Source organism: Pristiophorus japonicus, chromosome 26 (assembly GCF_044704955.1).
Source record: "Pristiophorus japonicus isolate sPriJap1 chromosome 26, sPriJap1.hap1, whole genome shotgun sequence".
Classification (NCBI taxonomy): domain Eukaryota; kingdom Metazoa; phylum Chordata; class Chondrichthyes; family Pristiophoridae; genus Pristiophorus; species Pristiophorus japonicus.
In genome coordinates, this window is record NC_092002.1 from 16,099,570 (window position 1) to 16,126,934 (window position 27,365).

The window sequence follows — 27,365 nt, forward strand, 5'->3', positions numbered from 1 at the left end:
GCTTCCGGTTCATTGGCAGCAGTCACTCTGTATAAAAAAATGAAGGACTTCAGTTATGTGGAGAGACTAGAGAAACTGTTCTCCTTACAGCAGAGAAGGTCAAGGGGAGATTAATAGAGATGTTCAAAATTATGAAGGCTTTCGCTGGCGTAGATAGGGAGAAACAGTTTCCACTGGCAGGAGGGTTGGTAACCAGAGAACAGAGATTTAAGATAATTGGCAAAACATCTATCAGCATAACCCTCTATTCCCTTCTCCCTCATATGCTTGTCTAGCCTTCCCTTACATGCATCGATACTATTCGTGTCATGCATTTCACAATCTTGCAAAGACTATAAGTATGTAACTGTAACTCATGCATACTGTACCTGTACCCTTGTAATGCACACCCTGACCACAGGGAGTGAGCTCCTCACCTGGGCTTCCAGGTATAAAAGGGGAAGTCCCACCCAGGATCAGGACTCTTCAGTCCTGGAAATAAAGTGAAGGTCACAGAGTGACCTTGTCTGATATATCCATGCCTCGTGTGAGCTTGTGACAAGGTGCAGAGACACTACAATTCGCTTCAACCACTCCCCGTGACAACAACAACAACAACTTGTATTTATATAGCGCCTGTAAGGTAGTAAAACATCCCAAGGTGCTTCACAGCAGCGTTACAAGACAAAACCGACAAAATTGACACCGAGCCACTTAAGAAGAAATTACGGCAGGTGACCAAAAACTTGGTCAAAGAGGAAAGAGCGATTGAGAGGCGGAGAGTTTTAGGGAGCGAATTCCAGAGCTTAGGGTCCAAAGGGCCACGATGGTTGAGCGATTATAATCAGGGATGCTCATGAGGGCAGAATTAGAGGAACGCAGACATCCCGTGGGGTTTGTGAGGCTGTAATAGAGTACAGAGACCGGGAGGGGCGAGGCCATGGGAGAGATTTATAAGCAAGGATGAAAATTTTGAAATCGAGGCATTGTTTAACTGGGAGCCAATGAAGGTCAACGAGCACAAGGGTAATGGGTGATTGTGCCTTGTGCGAGTTAGGACACGGGCTGCCGAGTTTTGGATGACCTCAAGTTTACATAAGTGAATTGTGATCCTGACAAACTGCACTGATCTCAGAAACAGCAGGGTTTCAACAATCTTGCTTCCTCCCGAGGAGGGACGTTCTTTCTGAGCAATCAGGTCAGGATTTCCGCCCATACCTGACCAGTTTCCATTTGGCATGCGTGGCTGTTGGTTCCTGGAGATGGGTCTTCGAGTCTTTGCTGTGGATGAGCCGATGCCCACAAAAAATAAACAATCACAAATTGAGGTCATCACATGAGATGGAAGTGATTCATTCTGTGGATTTTCATGGGGAGCTACAACCGTCTGAACTATGAAGCTTATTTCACTTTGGCATGTTTCCAACACTTGGCATTCTTCCATCCGAGAGTAAGTTCTGTCTGTGCCCATGTGGCAACAATCATGGCTTTCCACAAACCCTTCCAAACAATTCTCTCATGGATCATCCTCTTAATTTCTCAATCGAAGAAAGGAGTGTGAAAATGAAATCCCTTCCATTCTCCTTTAGTCCCGCCAATGCATTTAAATCTTCTACTGAGCAACTCAAAGATCTTCCCTTTGATTTCATTCTTCAAAAGCAGGCACCACCCACGCATTGAAATTCCACCCGACCGACCTCTCAGTCTCTTGACTTTCATATTCTTTCTGGGCGATCAGGTCAAAATCAGTTGGTGTCCTGTGGCTGGGGCATGTCCTTTCCGCATGGGAGGTGTGGAATCTCGTGGGTGATGTCACCTTTTTAAAATTATTTATTCGTTCATGAGATGTGGGTGTCGCTGCCAAGGCCGGCATTTATTGCCCATCCCTAACTGTCCTTGAGAAGGTGGTGGTGAGCCGCCTTCTTGAACCGTGTGGTGAAGGTGCTCCCAAGGTGCTGACTTTGTTGTGACAGTCTGGTACTACGGAGTGATTTGCTAGGTCATTTCAGAGGGCATTTAAGAGTAAACCACATTGCTGTGGGTCTGGAATCACGTATAGGCCAGACAAGGTAAGGACGGCAGATTTCCTTCCCTCAAGGACATTTCCTTTCTTCAAGGACATTAGTGAACCTGTTGGGTTTTTCTGACAATCTAGTAATTTCAGTTTAATCTGAGTCTAAACTTCTTAAAATAAACATTGTCCCTTTGCGATTTCCCTATATTTGGAACATAATTGTTTTGGCAAACCAATTCAGAGAATCCTAGATATTTATGGCACAGAAGGAGGCCATTCAGCTCATCTTGTCTGTGCCAGCCAAAAAAGAGCTCTCCAGCCTAATCCCACTTTCCAGGTCTGTGCCTTTTAGGTTACGGCACTTCAAGTGCATTTCCAAGTACTTTTTAAATGTGATGAGGGTTTCTGCCTCTAACACCCTTTCAGGCACTGAATTCCAGACCCCCACCACCCTCTGAACATAAGAACTTAAGAAATAGGTGCAGGAGTAGGCCATTTGGCCCCTCGAGCCTGCTCCACCATTCAATGAGATCATGGCTGACCTTCTACCTCAACCCCACTTTCCTGCACTATCTCCATAGCCCTTGACTCCCTTAATATCCAAAAAACTATCAATCTCTGTCTTCAATATACTCAACGATGGGGTAAAAAAAAGTTCTCTTCAACTCCCCTCTAATCCTTCCACCAATTACTTTCAGTCTATGCCCCCTGATTATTGACCTCTCCGCTAAGGGAAATAGGTCCTTCCTATTGGTCTGTAGAATGGGTCTCGATTCAAGAAATGAAGAGAAGCCTACAAGATAGGTCATTGCTCTTTCCCTTCAAAGTGGAGGATGAAAACTGGGATTGACCATTTTTTCAATTTCCTCACGCTTGTCACCATTATTCAATCAGGTTAGGTACAGCCCATCCCAGATGCAGAGCAAAGCTTCCTTTGCTTCACCCCAATATCCATATAGAGATGCAGGGAGGATGTTTCCCCTGGCTGAGGAGTCTAGAACCATGGGTCACAGTCTCAGAATAAGGGGTCGGCCATTTAGGATTGAGATGAGGACAAATTTCTTCACTCAGAAGGTGGTGAATCTTTGGAATTCTCTACCATCAGAGGGCTGTAGATGTTCAGTCATTGATTATATTCAAGACAGAAATCGATAGATTTTTGGATATTCTAACCTGCCATTGTAAATATCCCTCTCCAAATCAGCTATCATGATGTCCTGTCTGAGTGAGATTGCCAACCCAGTAACAAATTAGTACTAAATTGTCCACAGCTTGTAGTATGAACTCAGCCAGGAGAAACTGGGTTAAAATTGCCCAAATCAATGTAATGTTAGACAGCGAAACCAGCCTTTTATCCCATCACTACAGGTTAGACCTGACCCCGGGTCACAGATGTGAAAGGACATTATTCTAACCAAGTAACCCCCTCTACTGATAATTCCGTTATAGTTTTGTTAAACTCCTGTTGAACTGCATCAGCTTTATAAACAGACACGACAGATTGAGATGGCGCTGTGAAATTTTATTTTCTGAGCATAAAATAAAATTAGCGAGAACAGATGGAACTATCAGGCTATATTGAAGGCATTTCATTTCAATCTAAACACAGCTTTATTCTAGTATGCAGTGTAATCATTCAGGCTGTGAATAATATTACCGTGCAATATTAAAAAAGTACAATTTACAAGTTAAGATATTTTCATTGCGGGAGAGTTTGTTCCAGGAATAATGATGGCATTTGAGGTCACCACCCTTTCTGCTTATGTCTGATTTATTTCATTGGGGTTTCACTAAACTCTCACAATTTGTTAATAATAATTAGGAACATAGGGACAGAAGGAGGCTATTCATCACCCCTGAATGGCATAGCTCTAATTTTAAGGTTATACTCCATTATTCTGGATTCCCCATCAGAGGAAATAGTTTCTATCTACCCTATCAGTTCTTTTAAATATTGCAAACATCTCAATTAGACCACCCCGTAATTTTTATTTATTAGTTCGTGGGATGTGGCTTGTCACTGGGAAGGCCAGCATTTATTGACCATCCCTAATTGCCCTTGAGAAGGTGGTGGTGAGCCGCCTTCTTCAACCGCTGCAGTCCGTGATGAAGGAATGGCCGATATATTTCCAAGTCAGGATGGTGTGTGACTCGGAGGGGAACTTGGAAATGATGGTGTTCCCATGCACCTGCTGCCCTTATCCTTCTAGGTTTACCTTTTATGATTTCAATACCTGGATCCCTAAATCTCTCTGTTCATCCACAGTTGCTAGCTTCTCGCCGTTTAAACAATACTCTGGGCTGGATTTCCTGGTCCTGTCCGCCTCTGTCCGCAATGGCAGTGGTGAGCTCTTCTGGGCAGGCAGTCAGCTTCCAGCGCCCCGCGGGGAATTTCGGGGACGGTCTCAGTGGGGCGCAGAGCAGTACCGCCTGGGAGAGGCGAGCCGGTGTGCAATGCCCCTGGGTGCGACACCGACTCGATTTTTGACTTCTGCTCGTGGAAGCGGGCGGGCCGACCAATACCGGCCGCAGTGAGGTCAGTAATGTCCACCTCAGGTAAGTGTGATTGTTTTTCTTTTATTTTTTTTGGCGATTTATTTAGTGGTGGCATGGGCTATGTATTGGGAATGTTTCTGCTGGTGTTTTTTCAGGATTTTTTTCTCCCCAGGCCTCTCTTTGAGCGCTCTGAGACCGGCTGTTTAGCTCGGGATTTTCACTTGCTCAGCCGGCCTAGTGCCCTGAGAGAGGTGTGCAATGCCTCCCTCAGTGCCCCGCCCCACACTCAGGGCCCAGCTGCCCAAGTTTGCTGACTGAGGCACAAACTGTTCCCCGGTGCAAACTTTACCGCCCTGCCGCCATTACCGCCCCGAAATCAGCAGGACCGAAAATTCAGCCCTCTGATCTTAATTTCTTAGGCCCAACATGGATGACCTCACACAATTGCGAGGCGAAGGATAATTCCAGGGGATTAGTTGGTTCTGATGAAGGGTCCACAGCTGAAATGTTAACTTGTTTATTCCTGCCACAGACACTAACCGACTTGCTGAGTGTTTGCAGCATTTTTGGTTTTTATTCTGATGGCTAGTTTGCTTAATCTGGAGATTTTTCAATGCTGCAAGAAGATAAAAAACATCAACCCGGACAAAAAATTTTCCTAATCTTTTAATGTGGAGCCTGAAATTCTATTCTCAGTTCTGACGAAAGGCCATAGAGCTGAAACGTTAACACAGTATCTCTCTCCGCAGATGCTGTCTGACCTGCTGAGCATTTCCAGCATTTTCTGTTTTTATCCCTGAAATTCTATTGGACAGTTACTTGGTTATTTTTAACGTAGATACCAGGACAGTCCACTAGCTTACACGTACTGAACATAATTCTAATGGAAAATGTGAGGTGCACGGTATAATTCACAGGCGACAAAATCATACTTGAACTACATGAACAATTCTTACTGGTCCCATTCCCACTCTGACCTCTCCATCCTCAGTCTCTTACACTGTTCCAACAAAGCTCAACGTAAGCTCGAGGAACAGCACATCATCTTTTAATTAGACACTTTACAGCCCAGACTCAACATCGTGTTCAACAATTTCAGATCATAACCTCTGCCCCTGTTTTTACAGACAGCAACTGTTGATGATTCTGCCATTCCCATTTACACGTCCTCTAGACCCATCTTTTGTTTCTTAACTTGTCCTATTACCATCTCCTTTTGTCTCGCACCATCATCCCTTTTGTCTTTTATCTCTCCTGCCTTCCACCCAACCACAGACCTTCCCTTTTATTCTTTGCTCCACTGCCTCCTTTCCCTGTCTCTGTACTTGCTTAAAAATCTGTTACATCGCTAACTTTTTCCAGTTCTGACAAAGGGTCACCGAACTGAAACATTAACTCTGTTCCTCTCTCCACAGCTGCTGCCTGACCTGCCGAATATTTCTTGCACTTTGGGGCTGAAATTTGCTTTATAACGCCGGCAGGAGGCTTCAAACGAGGGCAAGCGGCATCCACGCTGGCGCAGAAATTGATCGGCTCTTTGGCAGAGGCGCCAAGAGTTAACGCTGCGCCAGCTAACGCCACCCACCCGCGTGGTGATGTCATCCAGCGTGCAACGCCTCCCCAGCGCCTCTATTGCGATATTTTGTTTGTACGGCTGCCGTACTGACCGGCATTCTTACAGCCTGGAAAACGTAGTGGTTAAACAGTGGAACTTGGGCAGAATCGGCCAGAGAGCAAGGTATGTTTTGTTCTTTATTTATTTCTTAATTTCTTTATTAGTTGTAACAGTTGGGGAAGTTTGTGTGTGGGTCGGAGAAGTTTCCGGTTTTCCAGCCAGCAGCCTCCCGATGTGAAATTCAGTCGGCCTCGTGACCTCCCGCTCAGAGGATGAGTGCGCAACGCCACTTTTTAACGCTGCTCTCTCATCTGTGGGCGTTAAAACTGAATTTTGCAGTTTGAGGCAGCACATAATGCCTGGTGTTAAAATCAGAACTCAGCCTCAAAAACAGCCAGAACGAATTTCTACCCCAATTTCTGTTTTTATTTCAGATTTGCAGCATCCGCGGTATTTTGCTTTCTTAAAATATTATTGCTGTCTTTAACTTACCACCACAATATATAGTACAACTGAATCTGGGATGGTATTGTTCCCAGTAAATTGGATAAATTGTTTGACAAGATCTGGGGCATGTAACGTGCAATCTATTATTCTGCTGCCAGTGTTGACTGGATCGCTCCGGGACCAGCGAGACTGACTTGATCCCGAGAGAAAAATTTGTTTGCCCGTGCGGGGAGGAATCCTTACCACTTCTGTGGTGAGAATCCTTTACAATCCTATTCACCCTTTCACTAGAAATATTGAACAGTGCGAAACGTCATCATACCGGGGAAACAAGAAGGCTAAGGGGTGACCTAATAGACGTGTTTAAAATTATGAAAGGTTTTGTTAGAGTGGATACAGAGAGAATGTTTCCACTTGTGGGGAAGAGCATACCTAGAGGCCATCAATATAAGATGGCCACCAAGAAATCCAATAGGGAATTCAGAAGAAACCTCTTTACCCAGAGAGTGGTGAGAATGTGGAACTCGCTGCCACAGTGAGTGGTTGAAGCGAATAGTATCGATGCATTTAAGAGGAGGCTGGTCAAGTATATGATGGAGAAGGGAATAGAGGGTTATGCTGATAGATTTAGATGAGGAAAGACGGGAGGAGGCTCGAGTGGACCATAAACGCCGGCATGGACTGGCTCTGTGCTGTATAGCCTATGTAATTCTATGCTAACGTGAAACTGTGTTCAAACTAGCCTGTCTTTTTAAGGCCAAAGAATCTAATTAATGTAAATGGGCACATCCTGAGGGTAAGTTCTGTTAATGAAAGACACTGGGAGATTATCAGATGCTTGCACATTTCTAGTTTTCGACCTGAAGGAACGAGCATGAAAAGACGGTGTGTCGTATCTACAGGATACAATGCAGCAACCTGCCAAAGGTTACTGCAATAGCAACTACTTCTGCAGTGAGCTCTACCACAGAGGCAAAAGCAGCAATATAGTGGGACAGCATCACTTTCACCTTCCACTCCAAGTCACACACATTGCTGATCTCGGCATATATCGGCTTTCCTTTATTGCTGTTGAGCTTATGCTCTCTCCCAATCCAAGGAATTTCGGGGCCAGTGTATATCATACAGAGGATGACTTAGACAGTGTTTATTATATAGAGGATAGCATATATGGTGCATCCTATATAGAAAATAACGTATACAGTCTATATTACACAGAGGATAATAAATGCAAGGCATAGTGTAGAGACAATAGCATAAACAGTGGGGGCCAAATTGCACCGCGCCCCGATTGGGGACAGTAACCTTCCAGGACCGGGACTTTAAGCGCTGGCACGGAAGTCCCTCCCCTGATGCTGTCTCCAGCGTTCTTCCTCCTTTGGGGGTGGGTCCCAGGTTGGTAATGCGGCACTGATGCACTACAATGCCCCTCCCCTTGGATTAAAGGGGAGGGCCCCTGCTCACTCATCGTCGCTGGGTCAAAATCCTGGAACTCCCTCCCTCACAGTACTGTGGGAGCACCTTCACCACACGGACTGCAGCGGTTCAAGAAGGCAGCTCACCACCACCTTCACAAGGGGCAATTACAGATCGACTATAAATACCAGCCTTGCCAGCAACGCCCATCCAGAGAATGAATTAAAATAAATTTCTATAGGTATTTCACACTAGGGGCCCAAGTTTCCGCCCTCTGGAAAAACGGCACATCTCGATAAGGTGCGCCGACTATTTGGAAGAAAAAGGGCCCCGAAAACGTAACTTTTGATTCTCCGGTCTCCTCAGGATGTCTTCGTGCTTGACGTGGCGCAGCACAAGGGGATGGGGGCGGAGCCAGGTCCCCATGCTGAAAACAGTGCCGGGACCTCTGCACATGCGCGCTAGAGTGTGCGTGCATGTGCAGTAGCTCGAGGCCCCCTAGGCTGCGTGGGAGGGGCCCGAAGCACGCCGCCCCTAGCCCTGGCCGAATGGGCTCCTAGGGCGACGAAGATCAGACTCAGGCCTCCCTCCTGTTCAGTTTCATAGCGAACACCTCCGGTTCCTACTTTGAATATGTCTGGGCGAGGTAAAGGTGGCAAAGGTCTGGATAAAGGTGATGCGAAGCGTCACCGTAAAGTTCTCCGAGGCATTATTCAGGGGATTACCAAACCCGCCATCCATCGCCTGGCTCGTCGAAGGGGTGTGAAACACATCTCGGGACTCATCTACGAGGAAACTCGCGGAGTCCTGAAGGTTTTCTTGGAGAAGGTTTTCAGGGACTCTGTTACCTAGACCGAACAAGCCAAACACAAGACGGTCACTGTCATGGATGTGGTTTATGCCCTGAAGCACCAAGGACGAACTCTGTATGGGTTCGGTGGTTGAAGGAACGGGATAAGAAAAATCTCAGCTTCAGCTCCTGTTCCTCACTCTCCCTCCCTCCCTCCTGTTCAGGTCCCACTCCGGCTCCCACCCCCCTCCCTCCCACCTCCCCACCGTTCAGGTCCTGCTCCGGCTCCTCCCATCCCCCCCCCGCCTCCCGTTCAAGTCCCCCTCCCGTTCAGATCCCACTACGGCTCCCCCTCCCCCCCACCATTCAAGTCACACTCCAGCTCCCCCCGCCTCCCCTCCTCTCCCCCTCCTCTCCTCCCCTCCCTCCTCTCCTCCCCTCCCTCCCCCTCCCTCTTCCCCTCCCTCCCTCTCCGCTCTCCCCCCTCCTCTTCCCTCCCTCCCCCTCCCCCTCCTCTTCCCTCCCTCCCCCTTCCCCTCCTCTCCCTTCTCTTCCTCCCCCTACCCCTCGCTGTCAGAAACACAGAGAGACACTGACAGAGAGAGGGAGAGAGAGACACTGGTGGGAGGGGGGGGCGTCCCAGCATGCAGTTGGAGGGCCTCCCAGTGCTGCAGTCGGTGATAGAAACTTAATTTTTTATTTATTAATTTTTTAATTAATTTTTTTAATTTTTTTGATTGATTTATTGGTTGATTTATTGATTTATTTATCATTTATTATTGATGATGGCTCTTTATTTGTAAAAGTGAAGTGTTTAATGTTTGTAAACTTCCCTCTCCCCCCCCCCCCATCTCTCGTTCCCTACACCTGATTTCTAAATGTAGGCGAGGTTCTTCTGAGCGTACAAAAATCTACACGTACTCCATTCTAAGTTAGTTTGGAGTAAGTTTTCGCTGCCTAAACTTGCAAAACAGGCGTAAGTGGCTGGACACGTCCCCTTTTGAAAAAAAAAATCTGTTCTAAAATGGAACTATTTTAACTCACTAGAATTGGAGCAAACTAAATGCCGAGAATTGCAATTTCTAAGATGCTCCATTCTAAATTATTTGCTCCAAAAAAATCGAAGCAACTCAGGCCGAAACTTGAGCCCTAGGTGTTACAAATTAATAACTGACTGCCATTAGGGCAAATTACTTGTTGGAGCAAGTGATTTTGAATTGCTCAGATCTGCTCAGAAACTACCTCTGGGATTTTAATGCAGAATTCCAGAACCCAGCTAGTAAATAGCATGGCATATCAGTTATGAGATGTGCCAATCATATGAGTAAAAAAATTTAAAAAATCTGAAGAGAAAGGCTTTTTTAAGTATGCATTTCACCATCACAAACAGCCCTGAAACCAGAGTAGTCTCTGTGACATGATAAAGTGATTGATAAAGACCTGCTGAAGAGCAGAACTTTAATTGACACTCCCCCAGGAGAGAAACTTGTATATGTTTCTCCTTTTGTTACTAGTTAGGCTAATCTCTTAGTGTGTTTAGTAGTCAGCCAGTGATTGTTTATTTTAAAAGCAAAATACTGCGGATGCTGGAATCTGAAATAAAATCAGAAAATGCTGGAAATACTCAGTGGGTCAGGCAGCATCTGTGGCGAGAGAAACAAAGTTAATGTTTCGGGTCGAAGACCCTTCGTCAGAACTGGAAAAAGTTAGAGATGTAACAGGTTTTTAAGCAAGTGCAGAGACAGGGAAAAGGGGGAGTGGAGGAAAGAACAAAAGGGAAGGTCTGTGATAGAGTGGAAGGTAGGAGAGATTAGAGAGACAAAAGGGATGATGAGCAAAAATGAGATGGTAATGGGACAAGTTAGGAAACAAAAGATGAGTCTAGATAGGGTGTGAATGGTGGAATCATCACCAGCTGCCATGGAAAAGAGAACAGAAGGGGGTGGTGTAAAAAAAAAGGGAAAAAATATGGGCAGTTTATGATCTGATATTGTTGAACTTGATGTTGAGTCCAGAAGGCTGTAAAGTGCCTAAACGAAAGATTATATGCTGTTCCTCGAGGTTCGTTGGAACAGTGCAGGAGGCCGAGGACGGAGAGGTCAGAGTGGGAGCGGGACCAGTAAAATTGTTTACATCATTTGACCATATCCTTACCTCTCTGATCCACGTAGTAAGATAGGTCACACTCTCGGCTTGCAATGTTTCCGAATTCAATAGCCCGGGGCTACTGTCAATCACATAACTTGATTTCATTGAGAAGACATCCTCATGGTATAACAATCTGTATTTTATTGGTTATTGCGATTTCAAATGATAGCACAGCAATGCCCCCTCCCCCCGCAACCCCCTGCCGCCCCTCAAAGAACAATATACAGCAGCACGTTTGCAAAATTAAAAGCATTGCATAAAACCCAAGGAAGCAGAAGCTCAGCGGTGATTGGACGGACGTTGGATCCGGCCCGGGGTCCTTCACAGGGCAGCTCAGCTTTCTCAGAAACAGCTCGGAAGCTTTTTTACATCAATCATAAATACCTATCCGTGCGGATTCTCTTCCCGGCCGCCGAACAGTGATTTCATCATGGTGGATTGTCACACTCTTTGTTTCAGAAAAAAGTCTTTTTTTTTTGGACATTGACATAATTTAACATGACTTCTTTAAACAGTTGCCAACTGCATGGATATGTTTGGTTCCGCCCTCATGGGGTGGCATTTATATTGACTCTGGGTCACCCCCTGCCCTTTACTTTCGACGGCTTTTTGGGGCCAATTTCACGGGTTTATAAAGTGCTACTCTGAAAACAGACAGCAGCTTTTCTACAACTCCCCCCACCCCCCAACACCCCCACATCCTCACCCCTCACCCGCCCCCCCCCCTTAGTCCAAATCTATGGAGATGCAGCGACACTCCTTCACCAGCTGGATGCGCCTGCGCTTGGAGGGAGGGTGAAGGCTGGGGCAGTTGAAGGTGACAGTGACGGTGTTGAACTTCTTGGGCTTGCAGAAGGAGCAGGAGCGGAAGGGCGCGCCGCCGTGTTCGTGGCTCGGGATGTAGAAGGAGTTGCATTGCCCGTAGCAGAAGCGATTGATGACGGTGCGGCTGAGGCAGCCGTCCTCCCTCAGCGTCTGGATGAGCGGGTGGGACTTGCACCAGTCCCGGCGCACATAGCGCCGCTCGGTGACGATCAGCGCCGCCTGGTTGGAGTCCAACACGTCCTCTTTGTCCTTTGTCTTGCGCGGCCGGCCTGGGTCTCCGCGCTGGCCTTTGCTCGGGGAGGGAACGGCACCTGGAGCCCCTCCACGATCAGCAGTCTCTTCACCACACAGAAGTCCAGATATGATTAATAAAGCCAGGATACTGTAGAACATTCTGCGAAAGGAACAGAACGAACATTAGGGAGATTGATGGAAGCAGCTATTGGCACCTAAAAGGGGTTGAGTTTGTTGCATACTGATTAATAGGCTCACTCAAAATTACTTTCTGTACTTTTAGAACATAGATGTTATCCCATTTTAAGTTAGTGCATCAAGGAATTTTACCCAAACGCGCTACAGCAGCTCTCCCAAGGAAAAAGTCTACCAACTCCCACTGAAAGAGGGAACTCCTCATCAAGGTCACTTTACCATCAATATTGATTTATATTTCACCATCATATTGATTTATATTTCACCACTGCCGCCTGTGATAGAGCGCCACTTAGTGGACTACTGTGGCAATGCAACTATTCATGTAAATACAATAAAAGCATCAGGTGACAAGGTCACATGACAAGTTCCTGTAGAGCCATCTTGTGTGAGCGTGTTAGTGATGTCGTAAAGAAGATATTACACCTCCATACAACAGCTTGCATTAATATAACGCCAAGGCGCTTTAATCAAACAAAAGTTGACATAAGATGTTAGCGCAGTTGCCCAAAAGCTTGGTCAAAGAGGCAGGTTTTAAGGAGCATCTTAAAGGAGGAAAGAGAGGTGGAGTGGTTGAGAGAGGGAGCTTTAGGCTGAGGCAGCTGAAGGCACGACTGCCAGTGGTGGGATACTGAAAATCAGGGATGCTCAAGAGGCCAGAATTGGAGGAGAGCAGAGATCTCAGAGGGTTGTAGGGGCTGGAGCAGATTACTGAGTCAGGGAGGGGTGAGGCCATGGAGGCGATTTGAAAACAAGGATGGGAATTTTTAAATCGAAGTGTGGATGGACCTGGAGCTAATGTAGGTCAGCGAGCACAGGGGTGATGGGTGAGTGGGACTTGGTGCGAGTTAGGACACGGGGCAGCATTGTGGAAATTCCCTTTGGGACACTGCAGAGGAGGATGTTGAAACACACTGGCACATTCGAGTGCCTCGAGATTGCATTAGCAGCATGAATTGCCCAGCCAATGTTGTCCAGAATAACACGTTAGCCTACAAGGTGATCAGCTTGCCCAAGGTTGAATAGAATCTCAACCTTACTGTGCAGCTACACAGAATTTAGCTGCTGGGTCAGTAACACAAAGCGTCAGATGGTATATTTCATGGAATTTACAGCACAGAAACAGGCCATTCGGACCAACTGGTCGATGCCGGTGTTTATTCTCCACACAATCCTCCTCGGATCACAGTTATGAATCGTAGAATGAAACAGCACAGAAGGAAGCCAGTCAGTCTATCGTGCCTGTGCCGGTTCTTTGAATGAGCGATCCAATTAGTTCCACTCCCCCCCCCTCTTTCCCCCTGCAAATTTTTCCCCTTTGAGTTTATCCAATTCCCTTGTGAAAGTCACTATTGAATCTGCTCCCACCGCCCTTTCAGGCAGCGCGTTCCCAATCACAACAACTCGCTGCATAAAACAGGTGACTCCTCATCTCTCCTCTGGTTCTTTTGCCAATCACCTTAAATCTGTGTCCTCTGGTTACCAAACCTTTTCCCACTGGAAACAATTTCTCCTTATTTATGCTATCAAAAACCTTTGTGATTTTAACAGGTCCATTCAATCTCCCCTTAACCTTCTCCAAGGAGAACAGCCACAGATTCTCCAGTATCTCCACGTAACTGATGTCCGACATCTCTAGTACCTTTTTAATAAACATCCTCTGTGCCGCTCCAAAGCCTTGACATCCTTCCTAAAATGCGGTGCCCAGAATTGGACACAATACTCCGGCTGGGGCCTAACCAGTGGTTTATGAAGGTTTAGCATAACTTCCTTGCTTCTGTACTCTATGCCTGTGTTTACAAAGCCAGGATCCTGTATGCTTTTTTTAACAGCCTTCTCAATTTGCCCTGCCACCTTCAAAGATTTGTGTATGTACACCCCCAGGTCTCTCAGTCCCTGCACCCCCCTTTAAAATTGTACCCTTTAGTTTATATAACCGCTCCACATTCTTCCTACCAAAATGTATCACTTCACACATCTCTGCATTAAATTGCATCTGCCATGTGTCTGTCCATTTCGCCAGTCTGTGACCGCCTGAAGTCTGTAACTAGCCTCCTCACTGTTTACTACAGTAAGAGTTTCGTGTCATTTACAAACTTTGAAATGTTGCCCTGTATACACTAGTCTGATGTAATTCACATAAATGCCAAAAACTCGCTAATCTGAAACAGAACAATATAGCCAATGCATTTATAAAAGTGGACAGCAAAAAGGGTGTAAACAAGCAGCAAGCAGCCTAAACAATCGGGGCCCGAGACGAGGCACTGAAATTATACCATATATTCATTCCTTAAGTATGAGTCCTTCTTTAGGTGTCAACTGTGGCTCAGTTGTTAACACTCTCTCCTCTGAGCCAGGAGCTTGCAGGCTTAAGTCCTACTCTTGAGAACATAGTCTAGGCTGACGCTCCAGTGCAGTGCTGAAGGAGTACTGCACTGTCAGAGGTGCCATCTTTCGGATGAGACGTTAAACTGAGGTCCCTGTCTTCCCTCTCGGGTGGATGTAAAAGATCTTAAGAAACTATTTTGATGAAGAGTAGGGGGAATTATCCCGTGTCCTGTCCAATATTTATCTCTCAAACAACATCACTAAAATAACAGATTATCTGGTCATTATCACACTGCTGTTTGTGGGGGCTTGCTGTGCGCAAATTGGCTGCTGCGTTTCCCACATTACAACAGTGACTACACTTCAGAAGTATTTGTTTGGCTGTAAAGTACTTTGGGATGTCGTGAGGCATTATATAAATGCAAGTTCTTGTTTTTGGTCAAAATTATAGTTTCAAGGCTTGTAACCACCATCAATGGACATTAGGCAAGTTTAAGAGCATCCAACCAGGGAAGCTTTTCAGTTTTAAACATGACTTACACCACGTCATAAAAATATATTCAAAGAAACAGCTCTTGGTGAGAATAAACCTTTACAAATTGCTCAAAACATCAGAATAAAACATGACTTTGCTGCAGCCCTGAATTCTGGGCTTAATTTTGCATCCCTTTTACACCAAGGAAATTCATGTTTACAGCTCCTTAGCCTGAGGGTGGAGCCACATTAATGAGCTGAGATGCCTTCGGGCGTGGCAATCGCTAAATTGGCGTAAAAGAGCGAGGCGATTTGGGCACAGCATGATTACAACCAGCACACTTGCGCCAGACAGGTTTCCTCTTTCGGATGAGATGTTAAGCCGAGATCCCGTCTGCTCTCTCAGGTGGACATAAAAGATCCCGTGGCACTATTTTGAAGAAGAGCAGGGGAGTTCTCCCCGATGTGCTGGCCAATATTTATCCCTCAATCAACATCACAAAAACAGATTATCTGGTCATTATCACATTGCTGTTTGCTGTGCGCAACTGTTTCTTTCTTCCTTTCTCTCTTTCTTTCTTATTTTCTTTTATGCCAGGAGTTTGTTTTGCATCCCGATCACACGTGTCTCTGCCCACAAATGCCCAGGAAATTCCAGCCCATCGTGTATAATCTAACTTGTCCTTGAAAACCTCCATGCAAACTGTGGTTGACGAATTCTCTGTCCTGCCATCCATCACGGAGCCCGTTGCAGATAATGTTATAATCTCAAACTCGGTGCTACCTCAGCCTATTACAAGATTTGGCAAATCTGAGTGAACAGGGGGGCTGGAAAGTGGGGGGGAAGGGGGGGGGGGGAGTTAATTATTAGGTTTGCTGCTGATTAATATTAATTGCGAATTTTATGACCTAATGATTCCACGTCATAAGACATGGAAATAGTTTGCATTTGAGAAATTTCCACAGAATCCACTCAACTAATGGATATCCTGGCCCAACAGTAACCACAACTTGCATTTATATAGCGCCTTTAATGCAGTAAAAGGTCCTAAGGCGCATCGTAGGAGCGATTATCAGACAAATATTGACACCGAGGCACATAAGGAAATTTTAGTACAGCTTAGTCAAAGAGGTAGGTTTTAAGGATTGTCTGAAACGAGAGGTTTAGGGAGGGAACTCCAGTTCTTAGGGCCCAAGAGGTTAAGGTCAATATACAATGTCCAATGTACTTCATTGGCTGTAAAGCGTTTTGGGATATCCTAAGGTCGTTAAAGGTGCTATCTGGATGCAAAGTGATGTCTGTTGTAATTGTAATGTATTTGCCTCATGGGTTTTTTGCTTAAGAATTCATAGCAACACATTGCTATTAAGAACTAGTTGGTTTATTAACAAAGATTTAACAATCACACTACACATTACCAGTTCATCCACCAGGCTCACAACTGCATACCTCATCGTGGATGACCTCGACCCAACTGACTGGGGTTTTATTGAGTCTTGTGAACATCACGTGACTGGCTAAGCCACTCACAATGCAACAGCTCTACAACTATTTTGGTAGAAAGTAAAATCAAATGCCATGCTTTGGCAAGGGCACTGGAACCCACAAATTAATAATTTAAACTTTAACTGTGACTTAAATGAAATTAAAATTTGGTTACCGGGGGTGCAACAGCTGACCTGTGAGCTGACTTACAGGTGCATACACCTGTATGCACCTGTAAGGTATGGTAGCATAGTGGTTATGTTACTGTACTAGTTATCCAAAGGCCTGGACTAATGATTTGGGAACATGAGTACAGATCCCAACACGGCAGCTGGGGAATTTAAATTCAGTTAATTTAACAAAAAGCTAGTATCAGTAGTGGTGACCATGAAACTACCAGATTGTCGTAAAAACCCATCTGGTTCATGAATGTCCCTTTTGGGAACGAAATCTGCCGCCCTTACCCGGTCTGGCTTATATGTGACTCCAGATCCACAGCTGTGGTTGACTCTTAACTGCCCCTCTGAAATGTCCTAGCCAGTCACTCAGTTGTATAAGGCGGCTCACCACCACCTTCTCAACGGCAATTAGGAATGGGCAATAAATGCTGGCTTTGCCAGCGACGCCCACATCCCATGAACGAATAAAATTAAAATACTTGTGACAATTTAGCAGGGTCATGTCTACAAGGTCAGCCATGACTCTGTGGTAGTAAATGCTGGAAGGTTCTGGCCAACCTAGTGAGTCTCCAAGGCTCAGGAGCAGGGCTTGAACCCATAATCCTTCCCACATTTGCTAAAGCTGAGCCCTGGCTGACCTAGTAGACATGACCCTGCTAAGTTGCCTCAAATGTCTTGGCCTGATGATTGCAACGCACAGGCCTCTGCATCACTTTGTGCTTTAGTTTAATTGCCTCCAGGGCCGTGATCGTCATGAAGGAAGGTTTGATTTTTGTTCCCCTCCCTGTGTTCACTGCATCCAAGCTGTCTTTTGTTTGAACAAGCTCCTTGGAATTTAATTTGAAAACCTCTGAACGAAGTACACGATTTATTTTCTTTGCCTATTTGCAATTTGTCCTACCTCCAGCTATCTTTTGTCTCTGTGATTAATCAGGATAGGACTAAGTCAAATAAAACATCCTCTTTGATTGTAATTTATGTCGGAATCAAAATGAGAAATCCCATTATTTGTTCCACTTGGACAAGCTCCAAAGTCATACAGCTCGAACGTTTATTTGAACCCTTTCCTCTCCACCGAAGCCAAAATGCTAATCACAGACCTCAACGTCCCCTTGAGATGTTACTCCTGCTGCCATATTAATATTCAGACTCCCAGTTCAGTAAATCCTGCAGTCATCAATGCCTCTGCCATTGTTTTCCAGACCCAAGTTTCAGATGTTAAGATCTGTGACCGCAAGTACAGCCAGTCCTTGGACTTGCAGTTTAGACTGATCAAAAGAATTGATGCTGTCACGAACTGTAAATGCCTACAAATGAACAGAAGGATGCTCATGTATCTAAAAAGGAAGGGAGGGGATAGCAGAAAAGCAAAACAGTTGACTAACGCCAGACACTCAACCAGTTCTAATTCCACCAAGGCAGACGCTATCTGGCCCCCAAGATGGAACTCACGATAAACTAGATGGAAGTATTGGCTTACTTCAGTTGATTACACTCTTGTGGGCTCCACCCCGACTCTGAGATTTCCATGCAGTACTGAAGCAACGCTTGAATTGGTGTCAGCTGTAGCTCAGTGGGTAGCACCCTCCCCTCTGAGTCAGAAGGTCATGGGTTCAAGTCCCACTCCAGAGACTTAAGCACAAAAAAAATCTCGGCTGACACTCCAGTCCAGTACAGAGGGAATGCTGCACTGTCGGAGGTGCCGTTTTTCGGATGAGACGTTAAACTGATGCCCTGACTGCCCTCTCAGGTGGATGTAAAAGATCCCGCGGCACTATTTCGAAGAAGAGCAGGGGAGTTATCCCCGGTGTCCTGGCCAATATTTATCTCAATCAACATAACAAAAGCAGATCTGGTCATTATCACATTGCTGTTTGTGGGAGCTTGCTCTGCGCAAATTGCCGTTTCCCACATTACAACAGTGACTGCACTCCAAAAGTACTTCATTGGCCGCGCTTTGTTGTTGTGAAAGTCCAGTTGTTGTGAAATTCAGGTCTTCTTTTCTTCAAGTCTTTTTGGCAAGGTATCAGAATATCTTTTGGAAACACCTCAGCTCTGGGTCATTTCCATTATATTACTCCCTAATCTGAGAATTCCTAATGAAAAAGCCCCAATTTTCAAGTCTGTCTTTGTATTAGTATTCCTCATGCCCACGTTGTGGGCCGCCCCAACCTGTGTGAGAACACCACCGCAGGTCGGGGCTATAAATAGTGCTGGAGCGCTGGGCCCTGGAACATCATGGTGCAGGTGTGGTGAATGAGAGTACGGGGCCCAGAAAAGCCGAGGGCCCAGGGGCAGTACAGACCTGCCCACACTGCGATATGTGTGTTCACTAGGTCCGTGCAGCAGAGCAGGTCTCCAGTCGTCCTGGTTAATCCTTGCCACTGGACCAAGACCTAGCTCTGTCAAGCCCGTGTGGTGGCTGGTGTGCAACGACCACCCCACGTTAAAAAAATTCACGCACAGGCATCTTCCACCCCCTTAACTGGAGTTCAGGACTGGAACATCGGGTCTTTCATTGCAACATCTGTGAACTCTCGTGGAAGCAAGTCATCCTCGTTCGAGGGACCACCTGTGATGATGATGATTTTCCATCACAGAATGTCACAGATGACATTGAAGGAATGGAATCCTGATTGAGCGCAGAGTAAGCAAAAACATGGGCAAAGGTTGGAAAGATTACTCAAGGTGTAAGAGAAGACATTATGAAGTGATTAGATGCCAGTTGAAGATACCAGATGGTCGATTTTGACTTCAGGTGGAGCGTGCCTGTGGATGTTGCTAGCATGCGACCGGAGCCATTTTGAGGTTCTTGCCTCATTTACAGTAGGAAGGCAGCGCGGTGGTCATGGGAGGGCAGGACATTGTCATAGAAACATAGAAACATAGAAAATAGGTGCAGGAGTAGGCCATTCGGCCCTTCTAGCCTGCACCGCCATTCAATGAGTTCATGGCTGAACATGCAACTTCAGTACCCCATTCCTGCTTTCTCACCATACCCCTTGATTCCCCGAGTAGTAAGGACTTCATCTAACTCCTTTTTGAATATATTCAGTGAACTGGCCTCAACAACTTTCTGTGGTAGAGAATTCCACAGGTTCACCACTCTCTGGGTGAAGAAATTCCTCCTCATCTCGGTCCTAAATGGCTTACCCCTTATCCTTAGACTGTGTCCCTTGATTCTGGACTTACCCAACATTGGGAACATTCTTCCTGCATCTAACCTGTCTAACCCCGTCAGAATTTTAAACATTTCTATGAGGTCCCCTCTCATTCTTCTGAACTCCAGTGAATACAAGTCCAGTTGATCCAGTCTTTCTTGATAGGTCAGTCCCGCCATCCCGGGAATCAGTCTGGTGAACCTTCGCTGCACTCCCTCAATAGCAAGAATGTCCTTCCTCAGGTTAGGAGACCAAAACTGTACACAATACTCCAGGTGTGGCCTCACCAAGGCCCTGTACAACTGTAGCAACACCTCCCTGCCCCTGTACTCAAATCCCCTCGCTATGAAGGCCAACATGCCATTTGCTTTCTTAACCGCCTACTGCATCTGCATGCCAACCTTCAATGACTGATGTACCATGACACCCAGGTATCTTTGCACCTCCCCTTTTCCTAATCTGTCACCATTCAGATAATAGTCCGTCTCTCTGTTTTTACCACCAAAGTGGATAACCTCACATTTATCCACATTATACTTCATCTGCCATGCATTTGCCCACTCACCTAACCTATCCAAGTCGCTCTGCAGCCTCATAGCATCCTCCTCGCAGCTCACACTGCCACCCAACTTAGTGTCATCCGCAAATTTGGAGATACTACATTTAATCCCCTCGTCTAAATCATTAATGTACAGTGTAAACAGCTGGGGCCCCAGCACAGAACCTTGCGGTACCCCACTAGTCACTGCCTGCCATTCTGAAAATCCCCATTTACTCCTACTCTTTAGCCGACAGTTGGAGCCTGGAGATGGGCAAGGAGGTGATTCTGGGGCAAGGGGTGGGGGGTGGGGGGAGGGGAAGCTGGAGCTTTTTTGTGAGTTCAGGAGGACCATATTGGAGAAACTATTTCACTCAAATATACACCTTCTGGCTCACCTAAAAAATAAATAAACATTGCCCGCACATTTATTACCCGTCCCTAATCGCCCTTGAGAAGGTGATGGTGAGCTGCCTTCTTGAACCGCTGCAGTCCGTATGGTGAAGGTGCTCCCACAGTGCTGTTAGAGAGTTCCAGGATCTTGATCCAAGTCTACTGTTCCTCTTGCCAGTGATTCCTTTCATTTATTCTCGGAAAGATCTAAACTCACATTATAATTTTTGTTTTCATTTTCCAAATGCCCCCCATCTTTAGCTTGCCCGCCTGCTCTGTTTCATTACCCAGAACCAGCTCAAATACTACTTCCTTCCTTGTTGGAGCAGGAAATAATCTGAACTTGCAAAATAACTCCTTTTTCTCACTACAAACATCTTCCTAATCCCAGTCTATTTTTCGATAATTAACATCTCCTGCAATTATGTCTTCTTTTTGATATATATTAATGTTTGGGTACAGAGGGCATCATTTCAAAAGTTTGCAGATAACATGAAGCTTTGAAATGATGCGAGGAGGATAATAGCAGACTTCAGGAGGAGATAGACAGACTGGGGCAATGGGCAGGCAGGTGGCAGATGACATTTAATGCAGAGAAGGGTGAAGTGATGCATTTTGGGAGGAACAATGAGAGGCGAAATAAACTAAATGGTACAATTTTAAAGGGGCTGCTGGAAAGAGACCTAGGGATATATGTACACAGGTCTTTGAAGGTGGCAGGACAAATTGAGAAGACTGTTAAAAAGGCATACAGGATCCTTGGTTTTATAAATAGAGGCATAAAGTACAAAAGCAAGGAAGGTAGTCCAGCCTTTATAAGTCACTGGTTAGGCCCCAGCTGGGCACCGCACTTTAGGAAGGCTGTCAAGGCCTTAGAGAGGGTGCAGAGGAGATTTACCAGAATGGTTCCAGGGATGAGGGACTTCAGTTATGTGGAAAGCGTAGAGAACCTGAGGTTGTTCTCCTTGGAGCAGAGAAGGTTAAGGGAAGATTTAATTTAGGTGTTAAAATTAGGAGGAGTAAATAAGGAGAAACTGTTACCACTGGCAGGAGGGTCAGGAACCAGAGGACACATATTTAAGGTAGTTAGCAAAAGAACCAGAGGAGACGAGGAGAATTTTTTTTTACGCAGCGAGTTGTGATCTGGAAAGAACTGCCTCAAAGGGCGGTGGAAGCAGCTTCAATAGTAGCTTTCCAAAGGGAAGTGGATAAATACTTGGAAAGACGAAGCTTGCAGGGCAGTGGGGAAAGAGCAGGGGGAGTGGGACTAATTGGACAGCTCAATCAAAGAGCCAACACAGGCACGATAGGCTGAATGGCCTCCTTCTGTGCTGTAAGATTCTTTGAGCTAGACTTTCCCTAAAGCCCCTCACCGCCCGATTACCGCCCAGAAACACCGCGAATGTTCTGCAAATAATGCTGGTGAAAATTTCCACAAGAAATACCGCCCGGCGAGAAAATGGATCTTGCACCAAGATTCTCGGTGGTTTCTCGGTGGTTAAAGGCAAAACTAGGTGAAACGGGTCGTTCTTACCGGAATGGATGGTAAGTACTAAAATTTAGTCCGAGGCTGCAGTTGGGCCTAGGGAGAGGGGAAAACTCAAAAAATATTTCTTCAAAAAATAAAAAGTTATAAAATATTCTCAAGACACTTGTTAACATATTCACCGTTATAGCATTTTAAAAATAATTATAGAAAACCTTTAACTTACCTTTCTTTGCAAGGTACTCACCTACCGCCCTGTTTCTGGCAGCTTTTCGTGGGCGGTTTCCTCGGCAATGCGTATGGTTCCCCGTTGAGGCAAAACTTAGATCGTGGCGGTTTCCTCGGCAATGCGTATGGTTCCCCGTTGAGGCAAAACTTAGATCGTGGGCGGTTTCCTCGGCGGTGCACACAGGTGCATGTGGGCAGTTTGCTCCCTGGTGGTATTTTTAAAATGTTGGCAGAACTCTTCAAAAGAGAAAACTTTTGCCGGGCGGTTTTTCACCAAAAAACAGCTGCACCGCCGAGAAAACCCGCTAAAAATGAAGGCGAAAATCTGGCCTCATGATTCTTTGGAGCTGAAATTGCCCCCCTGCCAAAAACGGCGCGTACCTACCGTGTTTCATCTGTTTGTACCGCAGCAGTAAATGTGGTAGCCTCTTGCATGAAATTCCGCTCTTTGGCTTTTATTTTCAAGCGGCCCGTAAGTTGGTCATAATGAGGGCGGATGTGTGGTGGTGAGTGTAAGTAGAGGGGCGGAAGTGGGGGGGGGGGGCGGGCGCAGTGTCCCCCGCTGTCACTCATCAGCGTAGCGCTGATGACATCATCATGCTTGTGCGTCACCACGTCCCTCCCCTTCACTTAAAGGGGAGAGCTGCTGCCATTCTTTAAGTTCGGTCCACTGGGCCACCAGGGAGGGTTTCGGCCAGGCTAGCGGCCTGGCACCCAAAAGTCAGCCGGCAAAAAAAATAAGATGCGGCCACCGCAGTAGCTCCTCCCCGTTAATGGTGCCGCACCGCCATTTTGACAGCACTCTAAGCACAGTGCACCGACAGAAAAAGCTGTCGGTGGCACCAAGCGGCGGGAGCAAGATTTTCCATGCGGAATTTAGCGGCGTTTTCGGGGGGAACATTGGTGGAGCGCACTCTGATGATGAACTTAGAATGGATCAGCAGTAGCGGAGCGTTAGTGGGGGGAGTGGGTCACCGTCGGTGTCATGCTTGGGGTTACTAGCCACCAGGTGGCGCCACTGTCGGAGGTCATTGGGCTGTACGCACGTGTGTGCAGCCCAGGTATAAACAGCAAGCCATCTTGTAATATAATCACTTTGGGCCCTAATAAAGCAGAGCCAGGTTTGTACCTGTGTTAGTTTACAGTATTCAGTCTATCGGGTTATTACATACATTACATTTGGCGACGAGGTAACTTAAGAATCTTTGCATGCAAAGATGAGCACAATTGGAATTCTGGAGAGATTCGTGAAGGGAGAGGACTGAGCAGATTTTGTAGCTCGCCTGGACCAGTACTTCGTGGCCAACAAAATGGAGGAACCCACTGACGCAGTTAGGCACAGGGCGATCTTCCTCACGGTTTGCAGTCTGAAAATCTATGGACTCATAAAGAATCTTCTTTCGCCTTCAAGTTTAATGGACAAGGACTATGAAGAATTGTGTGCTCTGGTACGTGACCATCTCAAACCAGAAGAAGGCATCATCATCTCACAATATCCATTCTACAAGCACGTTTGTTCTGAGGGCCAGGATGTATCGGAATTTGTTGCCAACCTCAGACATCTAGCTGGACCGTGTAAGTTCGAAAACGCGTTGGGAGACATGCAGCGGGATTTCTTTGTAATCGGCATCAACTATGAGGTGATCCTGCGTAAGCTACTGGCGACGGAGACGCTGGATTTGAACAAGGCCATCACGATTGCCCAGGCATGCATGACGACGGACAAAAACTTAAAGCAGATATCATTGAAAAATTGGAACTTGGCAAGTACTGTAAACAAAATTGTATCGTCGTTTGGCAGAGCTGCATATGGCAGGGCCTACCCGACTGCGTATGCGAAACCTGTGGCTGCTCAAAGTCCGTCAATGGGAATTAATCCAATTTCACCATGTTGGCGTTGTGGGGGCAATCGTTGGCGTCCTCAGTGTCAATTTAAACAGTACATTTGAAAAGGCTGTTCGAGACTGGGGCATCTCCAGCGCATGTGTCCGCAACTGAGCAAGTGTGCTGCGACACACCACGTGGAGGATAATGACCAGTATAGCGCGTATCCAGATATGCAATCCGAGATACTAGAGGAGGAAGTGTATGGACTGCATTCATTCCTTACAAAGAGCCAACTGATAATGATTAATGTGAAACTTAACGGTGTGCCGGTACCGATGGAATTGGTCACGGGTGCGAGTCAATCAATAATGAGCCAGAGGATATTCAACAAGCTGTGGGATACTAAGGCTGTGAGGCCTAAGCTGAGTCCAGTCACTGCGTACATACACTAAAGAACTCATAACGGTGATTGGCAGTGCAGTAGTCAAGGTGTCATATGATGGTGGGGTTCATGCTTTACCGTTATGGATTGTTCCAGGCAATGGTTCAACACTGTTCGTCAGGAATTGGCTAGAAAAAATCAAATGGAATTGGAACGATATCAAAGCGTTGTTGTCGGAGGATGAAACTCCATGTGCTCAAACGCTGAGCAAATTCCTCTCGCTGTTTGAACCAGGCATCGGCAATTTCACAGGAGCCAAGGTGCAGATCCTGGACTCGGATGCAAGACCCGTCCATCATAAAGCTCGGGCAGTTCCGTACATGATGAGGGTGAAGGTCAAAATCGAACTGGACAGACTCCAGCATGAAGGGGTCATATCACTGGTTGAATTTAACGAATGGGCCAGCCCAATTGTTCCTGTGTTGAAGAGTGATGGCATTGTCAGGATTTGTGGAGACTACAAGGTTACAATCAATCGTGTTTCAAAACAGGATCAATACCCGTTACCGAAGGCTGATGACCTGTTTGCAACACTAGCCGGGGGGAAGTCGTTCACTAAACTGGATCTGACGTCGGCCTATATGACACAGGAGCTGGTCAAGACGTCGAAGAAACTTACGTGCATCAACACTCAGAAAGGACTGTTTATCTACAGTGGGTGTCCTTTCAGAATTTGCTCGGCTGCAGCCATATTTCTGAAGTCCGTCCCTAGAACCATCGTGTTCCAAGATGACATCCTGGTCACAAGTCGTGAAACCGCCGAACATCTGAACAACCTGGAAGACGTTCTACATCGTCTGGACAAAATGGGGCTCAGACTGAAACGTTCGAAGTGCATCTTCATGGCACCAGAAGTCGAATTCCTGGGGAGGCATCAGGCCTATGGACTCGAAAACTAAGGCCATTAAAAATGCACCCAAGCCTCAGAATGTGACGGAGCTGCATTTGTTCCTTGGTCTACTCAACTACTTCGGTAATTTCCGACCTAGATTATTAGAGTCACTGCACATGCTGCTAAGAAAAGGCGACAACTGGGTTTAGGGTGCATCTCAAGAGAAAGCTTTTGAGAAAGCTACTAACAAGCTGCTGGTACATTATGAGCCGTGTAAGCGTCTAGTATTGACCTGTGATGCTTCGTCATATGGAGTTGGTTGCGTGCTAATGGGATGGGTAAACTACAACCTGTTGCATATGCTTCTAAAAGCTTGTCAAAGGTGGAAAGAGCCTACAGCATGGTAGAAAAAGAAGCCTTAGCCTGGGTGTATGGGGTTAAAAAGAAGCATCAGTACCTGTTTGGTCTTCGGTTTGAACTGGAAACGGATCACAAGCCACTCATTTCATTTGTTTTTGGAAAACAAAGGTATCAAAACCAATGCATCGTCCCGCATCCAGAGGTGGGCACTGACATTATCTGCCTATGATTATGTCATTCGTCATAGACCTGGCACCGAGAATTGTGCTGATGCACTGACCCGTCTGCCGTTGCCCACACCGGAGATGGAGATTATTGTGTTCCTGACATAGATGAGACTGCACACAGAGAGGTTAAAGTAACAGTGACCTCAGTCTTTATTAAGACACTCCAGAGTGAGGAACAGGTCTGAGGGACTGGCTTATATACAGTGCTCCCAAGAGATGCTGGGATCCCTTGGGACTTCAGGGGATGCGCTCTCTGGTGGCGGAACATGGGAGTGCATGCCTTACAGATACACAACATCACTCCCCCACAAAGTCAAAGTGAAAACTATTTACAAGGTGAGGCGGTCGGGAGCCTTTCTTTCCCTGGTGGACCCCCTCGGTACAAATGTCTATTCTGGTGTGTTGGCTATGCCCTCGGTGGGCTGGCGTGTTGTTGGCCCTGGAGGGCTGCTGGGTGAGCCTGGCCTTGCTGCGCTGTTGGGTGTGATGGGTTCGATTTCCTGGTCCGAGGTGGTGTCGTTAATCCTTTGGGTGTGTGTTGTGAGCTCGAAAAAGGTGGTGTCTGCTGTGGGTTGTTCAGGGCAGTCTGTGAACCGCAGCCTCGTTTGGTCCAGGTGCTTTCTGCAAATTTGTCCATTGTCTAGTTTGACTACAAACACCCTAGTCCCTTCTTTAGCTATCACCGTGCCCGCGATCCACTTGGGACCATGTCCATAGTTTAGCACATACACAGGGTCATTCAGATCAATTTCCCGTGACACAGTGGCGCGACCATCATTTACATTTTGTTGCTGCCAACTGCTCTCTACCTGATCATGGAGGTTGGGGTGAACCAGCGAGAGTCTGGTTTTAAATGTCCTTTTCATGAGTAGCTCAGCCGGGGGCACCCCTGTGAGCGAGTGGGGTCTCGTGTGGTAGCTGGGCAGTACTCGGGACAGGTGGGTTTGGATTGAGCCTTCTGTGACTCGTTTGAGGCTCTGTTTGATTGTTTGTACTGCCCGCTCTGCCTGCCCATTGGAGGCTGGTTTAAACGGGGCCGAGGTGACATGTTTGATCCCATTGCGGGTCATGAATTCTTTAAATTCGGCACTGGTGAAATATGGCCCGTTGTTACTGACTAGTATGTCAGGCAGGCCGTGGGTGGCAAACATGGCCCTCAGGCTTTCAATGGTGGCGATGGCGGTGCTTCCCGACATTATTTCACATTCAATCCATTTTGAAAAAGCATCCACCACCACGAGGAAC

At 46.4% G+C, this 27,365-nt stretch overlaps 1 protein-coding gene across 2 annotated transcripts in view; it reads right to left on the reverse strand.

Annotated features, from left to right (window-relative positions):
- Positions 1-11,631: 11,631 nt before the first annotated feature.
- LOC139239097 (gremlin-1-like) overlaps positions 11,632-27,365 on the reverse strand; it is a 265,225-nt gene continuing 249,491 nt past the window's right edge. For both annotated transcript variants that reach the window (XM_070867620.1, XM_070867621.1), the window contains exon 2: positions 11,632-12,124. In XM_070867620.1, coding sequence (XP_070723721.1) covers positions 11,632-12,123 — 492 coding nt within the window. In that variant the 5' untranslated portion in view covers position 12,124. The remainder of the gene's footprint in view (positions 12,125-27,365) is intronic.